The sequence below is a fragment of the Ambystoma mexicanum genome, chromosome 4p (genome assembly GCF_040938575.1).
Source record: "Ambystoma mexicanum isolate Mex_15411 chromosome 4p, UKY_AmexF1_1, whole genome shotgun sequence".
NCBI lineage: Eukaryota > Metazoa > Chordata > Amphibia > Caudata > Ambystomatidae > Ambystoma > Ambystoma mexicanum.
In genome coordinates, this window is record NC_090927.1 from 1,109,676,178 (window position 1) to 1,109,701,195 (window position 25,018).

At 48.1% G+C, this 25,018-nt stretch overlaps 1 protein-coding gene across 1 annotated transcript in view; it reads right to left on the reverse strand.

Annotated features, from left to right (window-relative positions):
• The window catches only part of SOS1 (SOS Ras/Rac guanine nucleotide exchange factor 1), a 2,649,334-nt gene that overhangs the window by 276,449 nt on the left and 2,347,867 nt on the right, over positions 1 to 25,018 (reverse strand). Inside the window, exon 20 of the mRNA XM_069606702.1 lies at positions 13,822 to 14,089. Coding sequence (XP_069462803.1) covers positions 13,822 to 14,089 — 268 coding nt within the window. The remainder of the gene's footprint in view (positions 1 to 13,821; positions 14,090 to 25,018) is intronic.

Here is a 25,018-nt window from a genome sequence, read left to right on the forward strand (position 1 = left end):
AATTACCAGCAAGGTATTCCTAATGATTTGGAGTACGGAGCTTCCCTTTACCGACTCCACAATTATAGCGGATGCAGGCTGCTTCTGCTTCATGGCTTGATTTCTTCTGCTACTACTGCTACAGGCACTCTTGGGACCCACAACCCTCTGCTGCACGGGTGTCCCTCTCTCCAGCTTCCCTCGGCTTGCTTCTGCACACAGGCTTTGGGTTGATGCACGACTTCAGCTCTGCATTCACCGCAATTAGGTCACGGTTTATAGTGAAAATGTTGAAAACAAAAATGTCGAAAAAAATAATATTTTTTAAAAAAATGTCTAATTTCTTTTACTTTTTTACATTTTTTTAATTTTAATGGGGGGAGGTTTCCCCCAACCCGCCGTTTATTTTTTATAGCTAAAACCAAAAAAATATACAAATTTAAAAAAAACACATTCAATTTTTTTTCGACTTTTTTTTCGACATTTTTTTTTTTTACTTTTTGCAGTCGACATTATAACTGCACACCATTAGGTACACCTGGAAAGATTGCCTGTTTGATCCCAGTCTCTTCCAATGATGCCACAACCCAAAAGGGTTTGTGAGCACAAGACCAACTCATCAGAGCCTGCAGTTGAAATCTGCTCTTCCTCTACTCCGGCATCCCTTCTGTGGTCACACTTCCTAGTGAACTGCCAGCCTTGTGCTCTGCTTCTTCTGACCTTCCAGCTGCTGCTCCAGCCTGTTATGCCCCTCAGGTGGGTTAACTGGCTTCAGGTACAGGCCCTTAGGGCTAATTGCCTGACCTTGCCAAAAGGTATTATGACGGTCTGCCTGTCCTTGGCTCCTGCATGCCTTCTTAGCCATATTATTCGTCACAGTCCACTATGGATTCTGGTACATGCAGTTCATTTTAGAGAAATGTCTTTTTCCTACTTCTTTAAAATGGCAAAAGGTCATAAAAAGGGCAGTGTTACAAGTTTAAAAAGGGGTTCTACACGTCTTTCTGGTCGGAACCCACCTCCCCCATGTGATCCTCCCACAGTGCACCACGCCCAGGGTCAGATCAGAGAACGCCTTCCTTCCCCATGCCACATGAGAAGGGTGCCAGACCAAGTTCCTGGGGGGAAGCCAGTCGGATTTGCCACATAACCCTGAATATTCTCCTTCCAGTATGGACTTGACATAGTTCAAAGATAAAAGGACCACGTCTACTTCAACAACTGTCCATATGTTTATAACCTCTGCAGCGTCTTTTGTATAATTTGTCAGGATGCTTCTTTTTGGGGTGTTGCTTTCTTCTTGACAAACCCTTTCTACTACTGACACTGCGGAGGCAAGCTCCTTTGCTCCACAGTATGCCACTGCTTTAACCACTTTTAAACAACATTCTGCCAGTATTATAGACAATCACAGTTCTGTTAGTTCTGCTTCAACTTGGTACTTTATGATAGTTAGGTAATTTCAAAGACAAGACTCTTTGACCTCTTCTATGCATTTTACTGCCACCAATATAATCTGCCTTTGCTCCCAGACAGCTTCTCTCTCAGCTTCAACAGTCTCAGCATTACAGATTGTTGACCTAATCTTCTTACAGGCACCCAGCTCCCTGCCCCCGCTTTATTCACACCTGCTTGGTTCCATCAGATACACGGAATCTGTTTTGCCACTCTTCCAGCTTTGAATAACCTTGTCACCCTTGTATCAGAGTAACAACTTCAAAGTACAGGTGGTTATATTTCAATAGGATAGGGATGGTTTTACTATAGAAAGTATTCACCTACTTGCTTGGGTTATGCTTATTCAATACTTGTTCTGGATGTTAAATGGTTCAAGCTTCAAAATAGAAACACATTTAGGTACACACGACCACTCTTTGATGTAAATGTTTAACTCCAAAGAACTGCAAGGACTTGCATTCCCTTTCATTCATACAGAGTTTCTTTTATGATTTATATGGCGCACCAAACCCGAGGGTATCTGGGCAAACTTGCATGTAAGTTACAGTTATACCTTCGGCATGAGTTACAATGTTACAACAGGATATACAAATATTACAGCAAGATATACAGAATATTATTGTTTTGCAGGAGGTTCCTATAAGTACCTCAATACACCGCGAAGCGGTGAGCGGAGTTGGAGAGCCTGAGGTGTAGAGCCAGTCTGCAGCAGTGTGCAGCCCATCCACGTTGCTTTGCAGGAGGTTCCTATAAGTGCCTCAATACACTGCAGAGCGGTGAGCGGAGTTGGAGAGCCTGAGGTGGAGAGCCAGTCTGCAGCAGTGTGCAGCCCATCCGCGTTGTTTTGCAGGAGGTCCCTGTAAGTACCTCAATACACCGCGGAGCGGTGAGCGGAGTTGGAGAGCCTGAGCTGGAGAGCCAGTCTGCAGCAGTCCGCTGCAGACGCGAAGCCGCAGCCGTATGGAGCCGGGGGTTCGACCTCTGAAAATCGTAAAACCCCTGAAATCATCGTTGAGACCACTCCTGAGAAATGCTCCGCTGACTAAACCAACAAAGCTGGAGGGGGCAACGGCCCCGGGATCAACCGACAGGAGGAGGAGTAAATCCTACTCAGCACAGAGACCGCCTCTGACACCTTCGATGTCGGACTTCTATTTATAGCTCCGGGCTCAACATGCCCACAGGCGTTAGTAAATGGACTCGGCAAAAGAAACAGAAAAGAAAACAACGCCTTATCTGAAGGAGCGGGAGCACGTACCATCGTTGAAAGTCATGGCGTCGGCGGAAGAGCGAGAGGAGCAACCCGCCCGAGAGGAGGAGGCGGGGGGAGCTCGAGAAGGCATGCGCCCGCTCTCCCCGGCCGCTCTACATCCAGCAGGTAGCAGTCTGCCGTCACCGGATAAAGTGAGTGGAGTTCGTCCGGGCGCGGTCGTAGCACGGCGCCCGCCCGACTCAAAGCGGCTTGCCTGCAGTGGATACAAAGAAAGCGCCCACTTGGAAGTAATCGAGGAGTGGGACGGAGGTGAGAATCCAGTCAGAAATAGTTAAACGGCCTGCCAGGCACGGGACCCGAGCAACAGGGATGTACGGGGGACAACAGATTTAGAAACAGTTTCTGAAACACTTGTGGTATCTGAACAGTATTTGGCAAGAGAGGGGTCGACTTCGCAGTTCGGCACGGAAGTGGAAGCCCAGCCTAAGCCTCTGGGTAGGCCGGAAGAAAGTGAAACAGCACCAAACATGTTTACCATTCAAGTAATGCTCCATGAGACACAGCGGGAAAGCGATTAATTAAACCGGGGGCTGGGTAAAAGTCTACCAAGGGCCTCTATGCCCTCCATAGACATTAGTGATAGAGAGTAATAAAGAGATGGACGCTAAGCCAAGTAATGATGAGGAATCAGATGAAGACTGTCTTGAAAGTGAAAAACAAACAGAGGAAGAGCCGGAGGACTCGAATAAGGAGACTGACAGAGCAATTTAAAACTGGTACTGTTGTGAAAATAAAAAAGAGAAACAAAAGCAACACCTCGGCCAAAGCAAGGCAACAAGGGGCTAAAAATATGGTAAACTTGAGAGTCCCCAACAAACTTTCTGTGGGGGATTTGAAAGCGAAAAAAATCATCAGAAGACGGGGGCAAACACCCAAAGGGTTGCCGAGTCCACTTTTGTCATGCCCTCTAAAGGCTTTCTTTACACAACAACATAAAAGGAAACAGAGTATAGAGACTGAAGTATCGGATGTGGAAATGCTTGAAATAGCAACCGAAATACAGCTAGCTCAAAAGCAGAGAAAAACTGTTACGCCAAAAGTAACAACTGACAAGCAAGGGGGGGAAGATGCCAGCCCTCTGAAAAAAAAAAGAGTACATCTACTAAAGATCAGTCTAAGGTTATAGAAAAGCCAACTGTGGCAGGGAACCTGACTATAACGGTGCCGATCCGAAAAAGCCTTTCGAGAAGTATGGCTCTAAATGCCGAGTCCCAAAAGGCTCCAAATGGGGTTCCAGTGACCATTGAGGAGACTGAGATACTGGTTGATGAACAGGAGGAGGAGAGGGAAAAGTCTGAACAATTACCCCCGAGAGCTGAATCGTGGGTCCCTCACTCAGCCGGAAAGAGAGTCGCGTCTGGCATGGACAAAGCCTCATCTGTCCATGGGTCAGTTGATGTCTACGCCGACCATGAAAGGAGTTGAGTTAAAAGCCAATTGGGATAACTCCTATGCAAAAAACGGCCTTTCAAGAAACCAGGCTAACCCTGACCATAATATAAGATCTCCAGTGGAACGCTCGGCTCTGGACGCATCAGTACCCTCGATGCGATCTGAAAAAATACCAGTTTCGCCAAAAAAGAGACAACAGTGACATTGCAGTTGCTATGCAAAATGAATCGCCAAACAAAAAACCAGACATGATAGCCATCATGTCAGCGATGACATTCGTGCTAGCACCCTTCTGTAAATTATACGAAGCGATAAAAGAAAATGTGCATGACAACACAGCAATCCTATCAAATATAATGGGGAAATTGGCCAATGTGGAAAGCTACATAACAGCAAGTGAACACAAAGCGTTCAACCAGAAAACAGTCTGGGAAAGAAAAATTGAAGCCCTAGAAAAACAGATCGAAAATATGGAGACACAAAACAGAATTTTATTGTCTGTATCACCTGCTGCGGAGGTAACGGTTCAAGAGGCCCAGGTGTGGACAAAGGGAAATGGTAAAAGTATTCCACCCTTGCCACAAGGGTCAACCGAAGGAAGTCAACCTGTGAAAACAAACAACCCGCAGCTCATAACGCCCCAGATCGAAAGTCCAACTCCAAGAACCTTATCGATACGTCGATTAAATCTGACGCGAGAGCTGGTGGTCAGGGAGCGCCACTGATAAATTCAACCAACTTGATCAAACGATACGCCCTGAGGAAAATATTATACCCAGGTCACCAAGGAAAGCGGAAGAATTACTAGGTTGTTCGGACTTAATGAATATATCTCTACATTCAGAAATGGAGAGAAAGGAGACAAATGAGCTTCGAAATAAAGGTTTTGAAAAGACGAGGATTGAGGACCAAGATCATTATCATAGCGACATGGATAAAGTGGCTAAAGAGGGAACTGTCCGGAGAAACAAGAGAGGTCCAACTCTGCCGGATTCCGACGAGGCCCGGTTCGATGCTAAACTACACTCATATGTTGAGGAAAAGCAGGACAAAAGAGGAGGGCAGAGAAAGAAGGAGTTCACCGAATTTCCGATTAGAACGAAATGAGGCAGATAAACGAAAAAGCTTGTGGAATTATGGAGCTGAAAGAGGTGAAGTGGAGAATCATTGAAAAGAAAAAGTAAAAGACGAAACACGAGTATTCAAATTGGAGCAAATGGAAATAGATAAAAATGTCCTAATATTAAATAGACCAACCGTTCTGCAAATAACACGGAAAATGAGAACTCTGAAAAAACTCAGAACGGAGGACTTCGCGCTTGTGGAACCATATCATAGGGAAAAGAAGGCAAAAGCGTTCTTACACCTGAAATCTGCAGGCATCAAATATATAGACGAGTCCGCTTACGAAGAAATCGAACAAATTGGCTTTCGTCTCACGGAAATAAAAAGAAATTTTGACAGAAAAGATGTTGAAGATGCAAAACAAGAAAGGAAGAAACCCCAAATCCACTACCGATCTAAAACTGAGGATCTGTACCGTCAAAATCGATGGTACAGAGCCCCAGATTGGGAAGATTCGAGCAGAAGATCGCACCGGAATGATGGGGTGGAGAATCGTCGGTGTGAGGCGACAAAGACGGACGGCGTGAAAAACAACCGAAGGCAAAATCCCAGAAACAAGGAGCAGTTTCTTTCGAGACGGAAGGTGTCAAGGGTGCAAAGAGAGGTAACAGCAGCAGTACCCTTCACATGTGGAATCAGATCTTAAACACAGGGAGAACAAGAAGAACTCATATGTATACAATCAAGAAAAATCAGAAGACTCAAGACAACCCAAAGGCCCCTGGAAGTGGCTAATGTCAAATTGGAACCCAAACACCGGCAAATAGCAACGATCAGGGTTAGCCCGGCTCGACAACAACATCTGCAAGAGAGGTATCGAGCAATCCGCCAAGGAAAATTTTATTCTGGGCTCATGGAATACGAGAGGGCATGCTCATCTGACGACAGCTGGAGATGTCAATTTGGGCCTCTTCGACATAGTTTGTCTCCAAGAGACCTGGTTATTGAACCAACCTGCTCTTGACGGTTTCACTGCGACGATATCACCAGCCATGAAAGGCCTGCTAGGTAGACCATCATCGGGTCTGTTAACCGCAATTAAAACAGGAACGGGCCTGAGTGAACCCACAAAGTGGAAAGAGTCATATGAAATGTTTGTCATTTTGACCTCTCAGGCCCATTCAAATGATAAGTGTCATGATGCCTGCCCCCGGAAGACCAGACCAGGCCCAGCAGCCCCGGAAGCAGGCATCATGCCACTTGGAGCATGCCCAAAAGCCCCAGTTAGGGGCTGTTTGGGTACAGTCCTGGCGCCAGGCTCATCAAGATAAAGTCAGTCCTGGCGCCATGGGCGCCAGGCTCATTATTGATAACTTACCTGAAGCAGACCATGCTGCATACTCACCTGAGGCAGACCATGCTGCATGAAGACTCAAGCCAAATGAGGCTTAGAAGGGACTATTTTGTTACTTGGGTGGGGCTGTGGAAGAATACTTACCTGGATCTTCTTCCAAGGCTATTTAAACCACGCCCGGACAGTCACACGTGCTTCGTGTTATTCTGCTTGCTGCAGCGTAACGCTCACCGTGTTTTCAGCAGCTCCAGTCTTCAGCCACGCCCGCTTCAGACCTGGGACTCCTGAAACAAGAAGAAAAGAAGGATAAAGGTTAGAACAGGAGTTTTAACTTTAATCCTTACCTGAATCCTGATCCATTTCGCCACGGTACTGAAAGACAGAAGTCTTTGAAGCATTGCTTCGCATTCCTACGGCGCCGCGCTTAACTCACCTGCTTGGCGGTACTTCAGCATTCCATCACGCTCTCTCCATCTCGCGGCCGCCCTCCGACACCTAAGGAGACAAAGACAGCAAGGTGAGCAAGGGGACTCTCTAAGGCTATACAAGCTACCCCCAAGGACTTACCTGATTTACCACGGGAGGTACTCACCTCATCTCGGGTCGGCGCAGTCAACTCTGCTTCATCGCCGTACCCCGGCCCCTAAGGGGAGAAAGCAAAGACAATACCAGTTACCCCCCACAAAACTTACCTGATTTACCACGGGGGTCTCACCTCATCTCGGGTCGGCACAGTCAACTCTGCTTCATCGCCGTACCCCGGCCCCTAAGGGGAAAACCACAATAGACTTACCTGAATCTTACCGAGTGCCATTTGGAAATCTTCGAGTGGATTAATCGGCAACCTGCAAGGAATCGGACAGAGTGAAGAGCAGACATTTGAACTCTTATGAACAATTGGACTTTAGAGTCAACTCACCAATTTCTCTAAGCCAGTGAAGTAACTGGTCATCAACGCGCCCCTGCGGTCGACGCAGGATGGAGAGCTCATCCTTCCAAACCATCAGGTGAGACTAAGGAGGGGACATCAAGAGTGATCTGTGGGAAGACAACGGGAGTGGGGAAGGTGGGTTGACACTCAATTCCACGGGTGGTTAATTCCTCTTCTCCTTTGCAGAAAAATATTTTTGCGAGCCAGACAAACTAGGCTGAGCGGGCCAGTCCACTCAGTCATCTCGGCGCTACACGTCACGCTGGTGGAAATAACAGCGGACCAGTTCCGGTCGACGCCCCCGTGGGAAGCAGGTGAGCGTAACAATAAGAATCAAAATGGTGTCTGTAACCCCTTGGCTATAGCAAATTGCTATTGCAATCCGCAGCGAATGTCGATAAAAACATTCTGCCACCATATGAGCACAATGATAGACCAGCTAAATGTCGAATTTCAAAAAATTTAGCTCATTATCTGCAGGGATTTCAATGCCAAATGTTCAGTTCCACTTTTCGACCAGCAACGACCTGCCAGATTACGGGGAGGCGTAGAACTTACCGACGAGAGAGGCAAGGCTTGGAATGAAGTTATTGGCCCAAGAAACATTCAAAATGTCGCCATGCTGTTTCCCAATCCTACAAACATTCCGACATGGGAGCGTGACTTCTCAAAAGCAACCCTCGATTATTTTTTTGTCTCTAATGGGATGATACAAGGCATGACAGGCTTCAAGGTTCAGAAAACCGTACATAGTGATCATAATCTACTGATATGCACGTGGCAAACAAGCAGAGAAAAATCAAGTGTATACGACCTAGCTATTGAAACAAATCTCCAACAGACCCGGCTACGGATGACAGAACAAGACATTGTGTTAATCAAACGGGTCTGGGAGCAGAGGGTAAATAGCAATGTGCTGAACGCAACGAAGGACAGACCGAATTATCTGCCGCTATTACTGTCATTTCAAGTAGCGGGCAAGAACAAACTGAAGAAACCAGAACATTCTAATCACACCTATGATAAAAACTTGGTTGCGAAAAGAATAGTGGGCCGTTGACTAAAAAGAATAGCCAAGTAATCAAAGGCAACTGAGGATTGGGAAAAATGGCAACTGGAAAGGAAAAGCTATAACAACTGGCGGAAATAACACAGGGCCGTGCAATATCAAAATGATGCAGAGAACATGCTGAGCAAATTACAAACAAAAAAATCCAGCAAATTTTGGACCCTGATAAAAGGAAAGACGAGCTTCCAAAGCTCAGCCCAGTGCAATGCCGTGGCCGAGGAAAGGTGGATCAGCTACGTTACGACGGAATTTGAAGGCCCAAACTGTGATCCATCAATGAGTAATCAGGTTTCAAACACACCCTGGGAAGATCTGTCGAATGCAGAAAACATTGAAGTATCCATAAGAAAACTCAAAACATCGAGAGCCCCAGGCCCAGACGGCTTGACCAACGTGGACCTAAAAATGTTCCCAAAGAAATGGTCGGAAACAATTTGCAAGATTTTTGCTGAATGTGGTAGAACGAAAATGATCCCCGAATCATGGCAGAAAGCGGTGATAGTCCCTATTTATAAAAAAGGGAGCAAGAAGCGAAACTGAGAGCTATAGACGAATAGCTTTATTGGACATAATAGTGAAAATCTATGCAACCCATCTGCTTGAACATTTCAGAATTTGGGAAAAAGACAGCCCATCAAAAGATCATCTTCAAACGGGCTTTCAAAAAAATGGTTGTACAACAATTAACTTAATGTTAATTAACATCTTGAAAACCAAAGTAAAAGAAGGTGCACCAAAGGTCTATTTGGCATTCGTTAACCTGTCGAAAGCTTTTGATAAGATTGATCGGAACAGACTTTGGTTGAAACTTCAAGGTTGGAACTGTCCCAAAAAAATACTCGACCCTATAAAAGCCCTACACTCGCATACGAAAATCAGAGTGAAATTAAACTACCAATGCACCCTATCAGAGGAAATAGCGGTGAATAGAGGTGTCAAGCAGGGGTGTCCTTTGGCCCCGGCCTTGTTCATAGCCTTTTTAGGAGATTATCAGCGCTCAGAAAGTAAAATAAGATTGTTTCCTCCGAAAATTGGGAAAATGGAGATTCCACGGCTTCTCTACGCTGATGACGTGATTTTAATAGATCAGACCAAAGTAGGGCTCCAAAGAAAGTTGGTAAACCTGGAGGAGTATATTGCTGTAAACCACCTGGAGATAAACAAAACAAAGACTAAAATTCTGGTAATTGAAAAAGTAATCAGCAAATCAACGAAAAAACCAAACTGGTTTCTCGACAATACCAAAATTGAAAGTGTTAAAAACATCAAATATCTGGGGGTTCAGATGGATAGTTCAAGAACAGATATGATTGCACAAAATCAACTGTGGGAAAAAGCGAGACGTCTAACCACCCAGACTAGAGCTGTTGACTCCAAGTTTGGAAAGTTTTCGTTAATACCAGCGATAACCTTCTATAAGACAAAAGTCATTCCAGCGCCGACATATGGAATGGAAGTTTCTTTGTACATCCCACGCCATCTCTGGAGTAAACTAGAGGGATATGTTTGGAAAACACTTTTGGGTCTACCGAAATCAACTGCCATGCCCGCCATAAGGAGAGAGCTGGGTTTGGTATCATTAGCATCAATGGTAGACCAAAGTGCAATGAGATTATACCGGAGAATAATCATGTCGGATACATTACCCATTTTCAACACCATGAAGGAAGAAATTGAAACAGGCAAATTTGAGGCTCTGCAGAAATGGGTAAAGGCCAGAAAGGCCGACCTAACTCAAATAGCATGCACAGAAATAGACTTGAAGGAAAATTCATAGCGAATTAAAAGAAAAATGGAAGAGATGGACTGGATCCTGACAATCGAGAAAGCGGTGGGAAACAGACTTCTAAACCATTTGCCATCCACATTTAACAAATTGAGAAAACCGCTGAACTACTGCCAAAAATTTCCAGACAAGATGATGAGAATCTGTGCGATGAAGGCCACACTTAACCTTCTCTTGCCCCTTGAGATTATAACAATTCGAGGAACCACAACTGAAAAGAGATGTCGCCTATGTAAAAAGGAATCATCCGTTGAAACATTAAAACACCTCATGATTGAATGTGCAAAAACCAATGCAAATTGAAACATATACCTCCCATCGCTGGTTGAAAATCTTTGGATCTTCCAACCAGATGATCTGTGGAATAGACTGATTTCCGGTGAGAAAACGAGATGGACGATAGCACTGGTCAAACTAATTGAACTCGCATTTGGACATATAAATTGAAACACTTGTGTATAGGCGCATTACAAATCCCATATATCATATCATATCATAACATCCGAGGGCGCCATCCGGTGGCCAGAACTGCCCAGTTGTTTGCCAGGCGCACGGCCGTGTAGTGACTAGAACCGTTGACTTTCCAAAAATCCCAAAACTAAAAAGTGGACTGTGAGTATAATCGCCACCCCATAGAAACCCATCGTATACCTTGTCTTGTCTTGATCCTACTCTCTAAGTCATCCTATCCTTATCCTGATAACTTGTTGAAACGGTCAGACTCATTCTTGCAACCCTGTCCTTGATTATTAGTGCTAGAGCCATCTCTTTAGTAATTTGGGCTTGTGTAATTCCTAAGCCATTAGTCATAATAAAAGTGATCTGACTGGTTTCCGCCAGGGTTGTGCGCTGGGGTGACACGGTTGAAGCCGCGAATCCACCCTTGCTCTTACTGTGTCGATCTTTGGTGGCCTAGCCTGAATACTGTAGTGTAAAGTAAAACTGTTCTTGTCACAACTGATTTCCTTTCCTATTTCACAGCTCCATTTTACTCAAAGCGCACCTTTTTATATCTTGCATAACTCACCCAATTTGCCAGCTAGAGACCTAGTTTCACTTCTAGAATACCCCTGGGATATACCTCTATCCCCCAACCAAATCAGTGTATTTCACTCATTTTTATTGAACACCGTTTGGGTAGTTTCAGACAGGAATCGAAAAATTGCAAAGTTTCCAATGTGTCATTTTGCTGTAATCTGTTTTAAACTTTCCACTCATTTTCAAACTGTATGCTCTTGTTAATCCATTCTTTGTGATTATTAGTGTCTTTGCATTGTTGCTTTAGTGAGGAATTATATTTGTTTCGAGGTTTTTAACACATATTCATTATTTATTTGTCCATTTCCGAGTGTCATTTCATAATATTGCAAGGGGTTTACAATCCGTTTTTCTCGCTTATTTGGGGAGGGAAGGTCAGATTCGGATTCTATTCCCTGTTTCTTATTCCTGATTACCTTCTGCTTCTGTTTATCCACTCAGAGTGGATTATTGGTGGGTTGAGAGAACATTGCAGGGGGAAATTCTAACTTCGGTGCCATCTTTCCTAAATCAATAAGTGCTCCTATTCCGCTGTGCTGTGTATATGTTCCACTAGAAGGTTAAATCCAGTTTATTGCTCACATTCTCATTGCAATTATCACCCCATTGGTGATTGCTGCCCCATATTAAAAAGTGTATGATTTATTTTAAATTTGAAAATAAATAAATATTGTATTTTACCAACCAGCCTGGTTCATGGTCCATGGTGACCCGGGGTATTTCAAAAGGGTGTGTGATATGAGTGGTGTACCATCTCAATATTGAATCTATAGAATATAAAAAGATGAGCATTTCAGTCATGCGCTGCATACAAGGCCGAGACCAAGGTGTGTGTCCCCTCATTGAAATCCTTAACAAGAGTCAGAAATCCAACCCGGGGACAGGGTTAGGTCGTGGCAATCCGAGAAAGGACCTCGCAAGAGCAGGCACTAGCCAGCCCCTATTCCAACATCAGAACACAAAGCTATTCCCGGGTGAGGGCCCACGAGCCAATCCCTAGACCAGTTGCCTGAAGAGACATGCCCGACTTTCCTTTACCCATAGAGAGGCTGGAAGGCATGACCATGGTGTTGAAGGCAGAGACCAACACCCAGGGTAGGTACAAGCCAATTCCAAGTCTCACATCAGTGCTGTAATCCACCCAAAGGGGTGGCTTCAAACCATCAAACCCCATTCCAACTGACACACTTAACCCCTTTCACCTGAGAGAGGATGAGAAGGAAGGTGTTTGGAGTAGTACGTGGCGATCGGAGAGTGGAGTTGGGAGCTTTCTGGAGACAGCTGGAGTAGTACCAGGGGGTGGCAGGAGGACAGAGTTGGAGCAGAGCCCAGAAGGATGGAAGAGAGGTCCAGAGGACTGGGACATGTGGGAGCTGGGGGTGAGACCGGAGACTTAACAGAGGAGCAAAGAGAGCAGAAACTATTCTTAAGTGGGTAGCAGTGGCCAAAAAAGTGTTGTCAGATAGGTTAGAGCCCACAGGGGGACAAGAGACAATTGTGAACTGTAGGAGATTATTGAAAAGAGTTGACTTTACCCAAATAGTTGAAGGGGAGCGTGAGAGTAAGGATGAGCGAGAAAGAGTAAGAGTGAGTGACCGAACCATAGATGGGTGATAAAAAGGGGATACTCAGAGGGGTGATAAATGTGCCTGAAGTGGAGAAGAGGGAGAGAGGCAGAAGGAAGAGCTGTGAAAATAGCAATTGATCGGGTGAAAAAGGTGACAGAGAATCAAGACTGGGGAAAGGATTATAAAGATCATTGGTGGTAACAGGAGAGAGCATTAGGAATGAAAGGGAGAAAGATTGTGGAAATAAGAATAGAAGTAAAATATTTTTTTTTTACCACTATCCACAGACCAGCAAGCTCAAGACAAAGAAGGAAAATAGACAAAAAGGGGAGCTACTACTAGGACACTCCACCAAAGGCTTTGTTGTATGATTTTCTTTATTGCATAAGATTACTTTCCCAGGAAGGGAACCAATCCAGACACTTTGTTTACACTTTATGCCTACCATGATTATTATATTGTGAAAGCTCTATAAAATCTCTGTATAAAACACTATCAAATTACTTTCTGGAGTGTGTGACAAGGTACAGTGAAGGGAGGGGGGAGATAGTAAAAAATGAAGTTATGTCTCATCAGAAAAAGATAAATCCCACTCCCCCGACAGTTGCTGAAGGGAGGTGACAAGACACTTTGAGGACAAAGAGTGGAGGCAATGGCAAAGAGATGCTTTCTGAGCTTTCATAAAATCAGAAAAAACAGGAAAAAGGTGTGGTCGCTGGTAACAGTCTATTTAACGAGTAGGGCCTGCGTGCAACAAGGCATGGCCGATTCAGGTAGAACTGAAAAAGACCAATATTTTACAAATACATTTTAAGGGCTGGAGTGTGTTGCTGTGCAGATGAGAGAGTAGGATGACGAGAAAAACAAAAGTATACGTTTACAACTATTTTTGCCCACATGTCACTTACTTGTGTGAAAAGGACTTGAAGGATCAGAGTCAAACACACTACAAAGATCAGCAGTACTGGAGGCAGCGGATGCCGGAGGTGGTGTCAATGGGGTCCGCGGGGAATTTGGTGCAGAGGCTGTACTTTCCATCTCACTCTCTGGTATACGACTGTAACTAATTTTTCTTGGCTCCTGCTGTAGCGGTGTGGGGTGATGTTTCATGGTAACAGGCCTTGGATTTGATGGTCGAACACCAGGCGATTTTAAATTATAGAAATACCTTTTTGGCTGCAGAAACAAAAAACATGAAAATTATAGATTTATAGACAGTCATTTTCCCCATAAGTAATAAAGGTTGAAAGGATCCACACTAGAACATTAACATTTAAACTCCAACTTCCTTGGATAAAGCTACTCATGGGAAACAAACTGATTAATGGTATCCAAATCTGTTTCAGCGCAGTGACACTGGCTTGTCCATCCTTTATATCTTTGAACACATCTTCCACACTTTTTCGGTTCCTCTCTGCTTATTTCACCCTCTCCTTTGCCCCCCTTCTTCGCTCTCCTTCACCCCCCCCATTTTTTAGCTCATAGTCGACCCAAAATGAAAGAGGTAGGGAGTAGAGAACAAGGTTGGCCTATTGAGGCAGATCTACGTCCTAGGTGGTGTGCCAAAGGCACCATTGGAGCTCCTGCAAGCCCTGGGTTTCGTGGGAAGTCACCAGCTAAGTGATGCACACCTGGAAATATGGGGGTTGGCCCTCATTTTTCATCATTCTTCCCCCGCAGACATCCGGTTACATGCAAGAAAATCAATACTTAACAGGCCAGTCCATGGGATGCACCATCAGGAAATGTTCTTAATGAAAAGTGGAGAAAAGTACCCAACATTATCACAATCTGGTGAAAGAATGTAAGGAGGAAAACACGCAGAAAAAATCTAAATCTGCCACAAAAAATAAGTTTGCAATCACTGCGGTACAAGTAGGAACTTTGGTGATCCCTCTGAGCTCAACTCACAAAACCACAGACAGAGTGGAAATGTCTGTATGTAGGGCACTGGGAGGAGCCAGGAACGAGACTTAGACCCAAGTGAGTCATGTTTTGTTCAAAGACTTATTAAAATGAAAGCTGGGTGGGGAATGCCTCTCTGTCCCTGCTGTAAGAGGGGTTTCCCGATCTAAAACCAAAACTAAGGGTCTGTCAATGTCAGAACGTCCAAGCAAAACCGTCCTGTGTGTAAAGTACTGTTCTGGACCTCACACTCTAACAAAATTAAATCCAAGGTGGAAAGGGTAACATCTTAGGCCTTGAGTGGTGTATACATTTGTGTTGTATAGTGCTTGGGGGTGGATGCAGGAACCCTGTGATGTCAGAGAGAATGTTGGGTGTGACAGAGAATGTTATGGTGTGAGTGAGAGGATGCTTGTTTTTAAGGTTCTTTTGTGAGGCAATTGGAGAGCCCTGCATGGGTGATGGGAGCCAGTGGTTCTCACAGAGTCTTCTTAATGTAACCTAAATGTAAGTGGAATAAAGTAACTTGCTGCAACCCACCTGATGTAGCTGAGGATCCTGTTTTACTTCACTTTTCAAAAAGGAAGAAATAAGTAACTCCAACACAAGAGTTCCTTGTTCCAGAGGGTGATACTTATGCCCTGGATCTCTCTTCACTCTTTTGTATATTCAAAACGGATCAGTATCTTGAGTTTCTATTGATCAACAACACAACTGATGCACAGAACAACTTGGTGCTTTGTCTTTATCTTGTTAGGATACCTGGTATACTCTCCTGACAGGTTTTCCCTCCTTCCCTTGATCAGCACAGCCTTGTGCTAGTCCCAATATGTCTTTCTCAGGACCTCTTTAGGAGATGTATTTCCAATACATTGTTAAGCTTGCCTGCCTAGTGTGCTTCTCTACAAGGGCTTTCTTATATGCCTTCTCTCCTAATTTCTGTGTTATGAGAACGACACGCAACTCTCCTTCAAGCTTCCCTCCTCCTCTTCCTCTCATTCCGGACTGTGTCTGCTATTCAGGCATGGTGCACTGCTAACAATCTCTTTCTTAATGCCAGCAAGACCGAGATCCTTCTCATTGGGGCTCCATCTCCCTCATTCCCTCCGACACTCTTGCCACCCTCCATGGGCCCCCTCCCCTAATCATCCTTTGAGGCAAAAAACCTTGGTGTGATCTTTGACTCTTCTCTCTCCTCACATCACAGACCATGCCAAGAAGACCCACTTTCAGCTGCACCTCCTCAGAGGCATTCTCCCTTTCCTCACCTTACCCCAGAAACTCAATGTCTCCAGAGCTCTGGTCCTCTCCAGGCTGGACTACTACAACATCCTTTTCCTCAACCTACCCAATTCCTGCCTCCGCTCCCTCTCTCTCTCTCTCTCTCTCCCTAAATACCTCTGTGGGTGATGGAAGCCAGTGTTTCTCAGAGTCATTTTAATGTAACCTAAATGTAACTGGAATAAAGTAACTTGCTGGAACCTACCTGATGTGCCTGAGGATCCTGTTTTACTTCACTTTTCAAAACTGAAAAAATACATAACTCCAACATAAGAGTTCCTTGTTCCAGAGGGTGATCCCTTCCCTTGGATTTCTCTTCACACACTTTAAAGCAGCAAGAAGAACGGCAACGGCTCTCCTGAACACCTATGAAGACCTGCTCTCAAATCTCGATTCTAGCCTTCCTTCTGTCCTCATTCTCCTTGATCTTTCGACAAGGTCAACCGCGCCACCCTGATTAATCGTCTCTGTGTCAACCTGGGCATCACGGATCAGGCCCTAGCCTGGTTGACCTCCTTCGTCTCGGATTGACCTTCCCAGGTCCAACTCGGGCCCTTTCTCTCTACCACCTCTCTCTTCACATGCAGGATTCCCCAGGGTTCTAATCTCTCCAACCTTTACTTGGCATATCTGGCCCACCTCACCCTACCTTCTCTCCTAACTTTCAGTGTTATGCGGATAACACTCAGCTCTCCATTAGGCTCCACTCAGCCTGCTCTCCGCTCACGCTCATTCCCGACGGTCTATCCGCGATTCAGGAATGGTGTGCCTCTAACGATCTCTGCCTGAACGCCAGTAAGACTGAGATCCTTCTCATTGAGACCCCTGCTCCCACTTTCCCGCTTTCACTCTGGTCGCCCTCCTTAGGCCCTCTCCTGCACCTTCCGGCAAGGCAAAAAACCTTAGTGTCATCTTCAACTCCAACCTCTCCTTCTCTCCTCACATTGCGGATGTCTCCAAGAAGTCCCACTACCAGCTGCACATCCTCGGAGGCATTCTTCCTTTTCTCAATTCCCCCAGAAGCTCACTGTCTCCAAAGCCCTGGTTCTCTCTAGTCTGGACTACTGCAACAGCCTCTTTCTAAATCTGCCTGCTGTTAGGCAGAAACATGTGCAGTTCCCTTAGGGACCACTGCAAAAGGCTTAGGACTACAGGTGTTGGCAGTAAACCCAATTGGTAGCAGTCTGTATCACCCAGATTTACCTGGTAGCTGTGGCTGAGCAGTCAGACTTCTCTCAAGAAGAGTTAGGCAGTATATAGAGTATACACATTAGGTACAAAAATACAGTGGTACAAGCAAACACTATCCAGAGCTTTGGTATAAAAGTATATAATTATTTAAAAACACACTTGTACAAAATCACTGGCACCAATATGTCAAGCAAGTTCAAACACAGTCATTAGAAATATATACACCTCCCTGATTAATTATTCAACAAGTCTTAAGAAAAGAACACCACTTATTATCAAATACCGAGGTGAGCGCTTAACCAAGATTGCACTCCAATAATTATTTAAAAAGGGAGGGGAAAAGGCAGAATTAGAAAAGCACACAATACAAACACTTTTGAAAGAACCACAGCAAGTCAAGAAAGGCAGAGTCTACTGTAGAGCAAGAAAGTTCATAGGCCAGGCCCACTCTTGGAGAGAGCAAGGCAGAATGTGCCCAAGATCACACACTTGAATTATACTTTAAAAGTCTTTATAGATAGTTCAAAAAGAGTTGGATCAGTTCAGAAAAGTTAGTTAACAGGTCTCAGGTCACCCCAGAATAGAGAGTCAAGGATTTACGGGACACCTTGAACAGTCTGTTGCAAGGGAGACCAGGCGGGACACAGTACCTGAAATGGTGAGAAAGCTTCAGCGGGGGCAGTTGTTTCTGGCAGCGGGTGCAAGTCGGTGCTTCCTCCAGGGAAAGAGAAGATCTCGACGTAGAGGAAAGCTGGAGGGCGTTGCACTGCCAGGGAAGAAACCAGCCGCAGAGTTTCTCGGTTAAAAGGTACTACCCTTTTATTCGCGGTAGTGGTGAAGCGTGGCTATCCGGCCGCCGGGGTGCTTGGCACAGGCGATTCGACCACGAGACGATCCAGGAAGGCGAAAAGAGGGCGCATTGGTTAACCCCACCAGTTCAAAGGAAGGAACAAGTTACTTACCTGTAATGTTGTTCTCAGGCATGGGTCTGGCATGGATTCACATGCTCATGAATAAGAGAATACATAGCAGTACACACATGCACAACCACGGGAGGTGGCAACATGCTCAACATTAAGCAATACAACAACTCAACATTAAGCATCTCTTACCTCCTCACCAGGCTCACCTTAGGCAAACAGGTTGCGCAGCACTGCTTGGCCGACCCTGGACTCCTCCCTGGAGTCCCGATCGACGCAGTAGAATCTTGTGAAGGTGTGCGTCGACCTCCACGTCGCAGCCCTGCAGATGTCCAGCAGGGGCACACCAGACAGGAACGCCGTGGTAGCAGCGATTGCTCTGGTCGAATGGGCTCTCGAACGGCCGGGCAGCGGTCGGTTTGCCAACCGGTGACAGTGCATGATGCAGCCGGAGAGCCATCTGGAAATGGAAGTCTTCGAGAGAGCCTTCCCTTGATTCACACTCCCAAAGTTCACAAGGAGCTGTGACGTCTTCCGAAAACTCTTTGTGTGGTCCACGTAGAACTTCAGCGCTCTAGCTACATCCAGCGAGTGCAAAGTCCTCTCGGCCGGCGACGAAGGCGACGGGAAGAACACTGGCAACACCAAGGGCTCGTTGAGGTGGAAGTCCGACAGCACCTTGGGCATAAAGGAGGGGTGCGTCCTTAGCACCATCCTCGTGTCATGAAAAGTCAAATATGGAGGCTTGCAAGATAGGGCCTGGATCTCTCCCACTCGTCGTGCAGAGGCGATGGCCACGAGGAAAGCGGTCTTCCATGACAGGAACTTCAAAGGCGCTTAATGCATAGGCTCGAATGGGGCCCCCCATGAGCCTGGTCAGCACCACATTAAGCTCCCACGCCGGAGCAGGAGCCTTCACCGGCGGGAATGATCGGAATAGTCCCTTCATGAATTCTTTCACCAGGCGATGAGACCACAAGGACGCCCGTCCCGTAGTCCTGGTATATCGGGAGATTGCAGCCAGATGTATTTTGATGGAGGCGTGAGCCAGTCCAGCTTTGGCCAGCGACAGTAGGTACGGCAGTACTTGAAGGGCCGTAATCCGCAGAGGGTTAATCTTCTGTGCACGGCACCAGACAGAGAACCTCTTCCATTTATGTCCGTAGCACTTGAGAGTTGAGGACGCCCTGGCCTTTGCAAGAACCTCTCTGCAGTCGGCCGGGATGTCGTACCCTCCAAACTCTAGTGCTGCAGGAGCCAGGCCTGCAAGTTCAGCGACTCCGGGTTGTGGTGAAGAATGGCGCCTCCTTCTCTGGAGAGAAGGTCTGCGTCCGTCAGCAGCTTGACTGGTGTGGACGTTGACAAGCCCAGAAGGTCCGGGAACCAGATCTGTCTCGGCCACGCCGGTGCGACGAGGATCATCCTGCACCGGGACCTCTTGAGCTGGTTGATGAGCCGGAGCAGCAACAGCAGCGGAGGGAACGCATAAAGAAATAGGCCGTCCCAGGGGAACGAGAAAGCATCGCCCATGCTCCTCGGCTGGGGGAACCTGCTGGCGAACCTCCGGCACTTGGAATTCGTCGCCGTCGTGAAGAGATCGATTTGGGGTTCGCCCCATCGTCGGAAGAGTCGATCCACTTGATCCTGGCTTAGTTCCCACATCGTGGCACGAGCGCAGCTCCCTGCTGAGTGAGTCGGCGATCGTGTTTTTTATTCCTGCCAGATGAAGAGGCACCAGAAACATCCCTTGGGCGACGGCCCAATGCCACAGATCCTGGGCTTCCTTGGATAGGGCCGGGGACCTGGTTCCGCCCTGCTTCCGGATGTAGAACATCGTGGTGGTGTTGTCGGTGAAGATCCTCACCACCTTGCCCTTGAGGGACGGAAGAAAGGACCTGAGGGCCCAGAACACTGCGCGGAGCTCCAAGATGTTGATGTAGAGTGACTTCTCCTCCAGGAGCCAAAGGCCTCTCGCGTGAAGATCTCCGGAGTGCGCTCCCCCAACCTTCCAGGGAGGCGTCCGTCGTCAAAGTCACCTGGTGAGCTGTGGTCTGAAAGTCCGTGCCCGCTGGCAGATGGGAGCGGGTACCCCACCACCGGATCGCCTGACGGAACATCTCGTTGAGAGGGATCCTGTCCTCGAAGCTGCCCGTCGACTGGACCCAGCGGTCGTCGAGGAACTCTTGTAAGGGGCGCATCTAAAGCCTGCAAAGGCGCAGCAGATAAATGCAGGAGGACATCATTCGGAGGAGGGACTTGATAGATCTTGTCCATGGCCTGCAGACGCAGCACCTTGCCCAGAATGGTCCTGGTGCTTTCCTCCAACGGCGAGGCCAGAAACAGGGCGACTTGTGACGGAACCAGGTGGGATTTTGGAAAGTTGATGGAGAATCCCAGGTCCGTGAGCAGCTGGACGGTCTTTGCAGTGTGCTCCACGGTGAGCTCCCTTGTCCTTGCCTGGATGAGCCAGTCGTCGAGGTAGGGGTAGAGGTGGATCCCCTGTAGGTGCAGCCGCGCCGCCACCGTTGCGAGGCACTTGGTGAACACCCTGGGTGACGACTTCAATCCGAACGGGAGGGCCTTGAACTGGTAGTGCTGTCCTTGGACCACGAACCTGAGGAACTTTCGGTGTCTTTTTAGAATGGGGATGTGGAAGTACACATCCTCCAAGTCCAACGACGACAGGAAATCGCCCTCCTCCAGCTGTCCCAGCACGTGCTGGAGGGTGACCATACGGAACTTCTGTGCCTTGATGTACTTGTTCAGTCGTCGCAGGTCCAGGATGGGGCGCCATCCTCCTGTCTTCTTTTTTACGAGGAAGTACCTTGAGTAAACTCCGGAGCCCCGAAGCCTCTTTGGGACGAGCTCGATGGCACCCTTCTTGAGCATCGAGCACAGTAGTTGAGGGACGTGATTTTCCTTCCTGGCCACGGGTGGAACGCGAGGGCACTTCTTCTGAAACTCGGGGGCGTGCCCTTGGGCCAGGGCGTCCAGCACCCAACGGTCGGTGGAGATGGACTCCCACACGCTGACTAAGCTCGCCAGCCGGCCTCCCACTGGGGTGCTTCGGCGGGGGCCCGACCCCACGGTCGGTTCAATCTTGTTTGGAGGCCGCCTTGCCTCCTTGACCTCCCTGTCGACGACGGGCACCACCTGACTTGCCGCGTCCCCTGTAGGCTTCCTGGGACGAAGATCTTGCCGCTTGGCGGTACGTGGAGGAGCCGCTGCTGGATCACTTGGAGGCACCTTGTCTGCCTCCGGAGCTCCGAAAGGACGGCCGTCGTTGTTTGAGCACTCATCAACTGCCTTCCCAAACAGGTTGTTCCCGTCGAAGGGCATGTCCAAAACCTTGGTTTGTACGTCCTGGCGGAAATCCGTGCCTTGAGCCATCCTCGTCGTCTCAAGCAAACGCCGTTGCCCAACTGACGGAAACCGGTGTCGGCGATGTCCGTTGCCACCTTGATGGCGTGGTCCAAAGCAATCTCACCTTCCTGTAGGATTTCAAGGGCCTCAGCCCTTTTGGCATCCGGAAGGAAGTCCAACAGAGGGGCGATTTTGAACAACAACTCTCTGTCGTAGCGGGTTACGATAGCCAGGGCGTTGGCTGCCTTGATAGTCGTCACTGCGGATGAGATGATCCGTCGTCCCATAGTGTCCAGCTTCCTGCCCTCGCCGTCCGGCGGGGAAGTTGATGTCGAGGCCGATGCCCCCCCAGCTTTCTACTTCTTTGCCGCCGAGACGACCGAATCCGTGGTAGGTTGCGGCCGAAGGCACAAAGGGGCAGCGTCGGGGACCCGGTACTACTTCTCGTACCGGTCCCTCTTTGCCGGCGCCGTGGCAGGGTTTTTGAGGAGGGCGAGCCCCTCATCCCAGATGTCATCAAGAAGCGGTACGGCGAGGACCGTCTTCCTTTTAGCCTCGCGCCGTTGGTAAAGGAACCCTTCCTTCTTCTCTTCTGGGCAGAGCTGGAAGAGCTCGGATGCCCTGGAAATCATGGCATGAAAGGATCCAATCTCGTTGGGCGGGGACGCCCGAGCAGGGGGCGACGGGGGACACGTCCCGTCGTCGCCTCCGTCATCATCTGTACCCATCATAGCCGTGTCCGTGCCTCTATCATCCCCGTGGGTAGAAGACCGGGGGAAGGCAGAGCAGTCCGCAGAGGTGGGAGAGGTGGCGTAGGATGCATCCTCCTCTTATGCGGTGGACTTTCCGAAGGTCCTGGCTCCGGTTCCCCCGTCGGGTCTGGCTCAGGTACCTCCGTCGGGGGGAGGGGCAACCTTGTCCTTATTTCCGAGCATAAGGACTGAATCGCTGACAAAATGGCCGCCGAAGTGTCCTGCGGCACCGGAAAAGACGGGCGTGAGGGCTCTTGAGGAGCCTCGTCGGCGACACCATCGCTCTCGTCGGGATCCCTCCCGATGGGCTGGGCCTCTTTCACGACTTCGATGAGCTCTTCTTCAGAGGTCGTGTCCGTATCCACGATGGCCACCAGCCCCTCCCCCACCTTTTCCAACGAGGACTTCGTGGGGGTCTTCTCAATGGGCCTGAAAGACGACTCCCTCCGCAGTGGCAGGGAGACTCTGGGTCCTGAAGTCGCCTCGACTGGTGTAGCCTCCACAGGCTGAGCCAGGGCCGCGGCGACATCCTCAATCGAGGTCTTAGCAGGGTGAATTAAGGCCATCGTCACCTTCTGTACGCTTGGGGCCTTCACGTTGAGGGGAGGGTCCGAGCCTCGCTCCCCCTCTACCAGAATCTTCAAGATCGACCGTGGCCTCTCCAGAAGCTTCGCCGGGTTCTCGGACTTCCTTTTACCCGAGCCAGAGCGTTGGCTCGTGGTTGATGGCGCCGGGGAGGATGCGCCCTGCCTGGCAGCCACGGAGCCCGACCGTTCGGCGCTCCCGGTCTCGCGGTGCTTAGCCTTTTGTTGGGCCCCCGTCGCCGGGGCACCCTCACAGGACTTAGAAGACCGCTCAGACTTCTTTTTCTTCTTCTCGCCTGACGGGCTCTTCCCTTCCAGCCAGTTGGCGAGACGGAGGTGGCGATCCTTCATGGTCCGCTCCGACATGTTCCCACAAAATGCACAGTCCTTCTCTGTGTGCGTCTTGTCCTCATGGAGACAGTAGAGGCATAACGAATGCTCGTCCTCCTTGAAAACATTCTGAAGCTGGCATCCAGGGCAGGTCCTGAACAGCTTCCCGGGCGTCGAGCTTCCTTTCTCCTGGGCAATGTCCGGGGTAGGCCTCAGAACTTCTGGAATCCTCCAAAAGCGTAACTCGACGAAATCTTCACCCTTGAGGGGCGTAGAAAACTCAGAAACGGATCCCCGTTGATCGGATGTAGAAACGGTGGAGCTTGAGGCTCTATTTAACCGAAAAATGAGAAAAATCTCCTGAAAAAAGCACGAAAACACAGCAAAAGCTCGAGAGCTACAGCACGAGGACTCCCAACACTTGAATGTGCGGTAAAAATCTGAGGATGGCTGCCAGAGGCGGGGCTTAGGGAGAGGGCAGTCATTGGCTGGGGGCAGTATGACCCAGGGACCAGTGATTGGTTACTACTAAGAAAGAGAGATCAGAAACGAAACTGATACTGATTTTTTTCTTTACCGAGGATTCCCGGCCTGACGATGGGGAATATTCATGAGCATGTGAATCCATGCCAGACCCCATGCTGGAGAAGAAGACTGTCCAGGATGAAGATCTTCTCTGTCGTCGGGAAGTGGTGAGGCGGTTCAGCAGGGCTCCACCGGTGGTGTCGTCATTGCAGGTCGGCTCAGCTTCCCCCTCTTCGGATTCTTTAGGTCCTGTGGCGACTTCTGAAGTTCGAGTCCCCAAAGCCCTGCTTTTATGCAGAAAAGCCCCATTCATCAGTCCTAGCTGTCACTCAAACATGCTAAGTGGTGAGCCGGGCAGCTCACCACTGGGCCAATCACACAAAAGTGCGACTTGAGTTGCCGAGGCAACTCAGTCCAGGGTGCCTAAACCCCCCTCCCACACATCCTGTAGACCCAGACAGAGTGGCACCACTTTTGGAGGCTTCTGTGCAAAAGCCCGCCAAAAGTGGAACAAAGGGCTCGACTTGGGTTGGAGTTACAGAGGCGAACACAAACGCCATTTTAAAACCGAGTCCTGGCAAAAAGACCCAACCGGGGAATAAATATTAAATAAATAACCCAGCGGTATCTTTAACATTGCACCAAAAAAGTGGTGCGTTTAAAATGAATGGGAAAATCCCATAGGAAATATTCTGGTGGAATATTTTGCGTGGTAACCACTGCCACCAGCCAGAAACTCGACGAGGGGGGACTGCACAGTGCCCCCTCAAAAAACAGACCCAGGGGCAATCTAATTACCCCTACCAGTACATCCACAATATGATGGTTTGTACTGGTTCTGTTCCCAATTTAAGACTAGTAAAGTCAATGGTGACTTTACATGCCCTGGGAGACAGTCAGTCCCAGGGTATGGAGTCTATATTTGGGGGTCACTATGACACCCCTGCGTTACTGCACTGAAGGTGCTGTGTAACACACTTACCAAAAACACATGACGCCCTATGGAGTAAAAGACCCCATAGCCCATAAAAACACATTACAAAGTCAAATGACATTCTCAAATCATGCCTAAGAGTGGGAGAAAAAGAGTATCACTCTTAGCAGGAGAAAAAAATAAACCCCAAGAAATCCAGCAAAGCTGCTGGGGGATTCGCTAGGTTTGGGAAATTAGCCTATACAGAGAATTCTCCCTAACACCTGCCCCTACTCCTCACCCTCTCCAACTAATCCAGAACAGGACTGCGAGACTTGTCA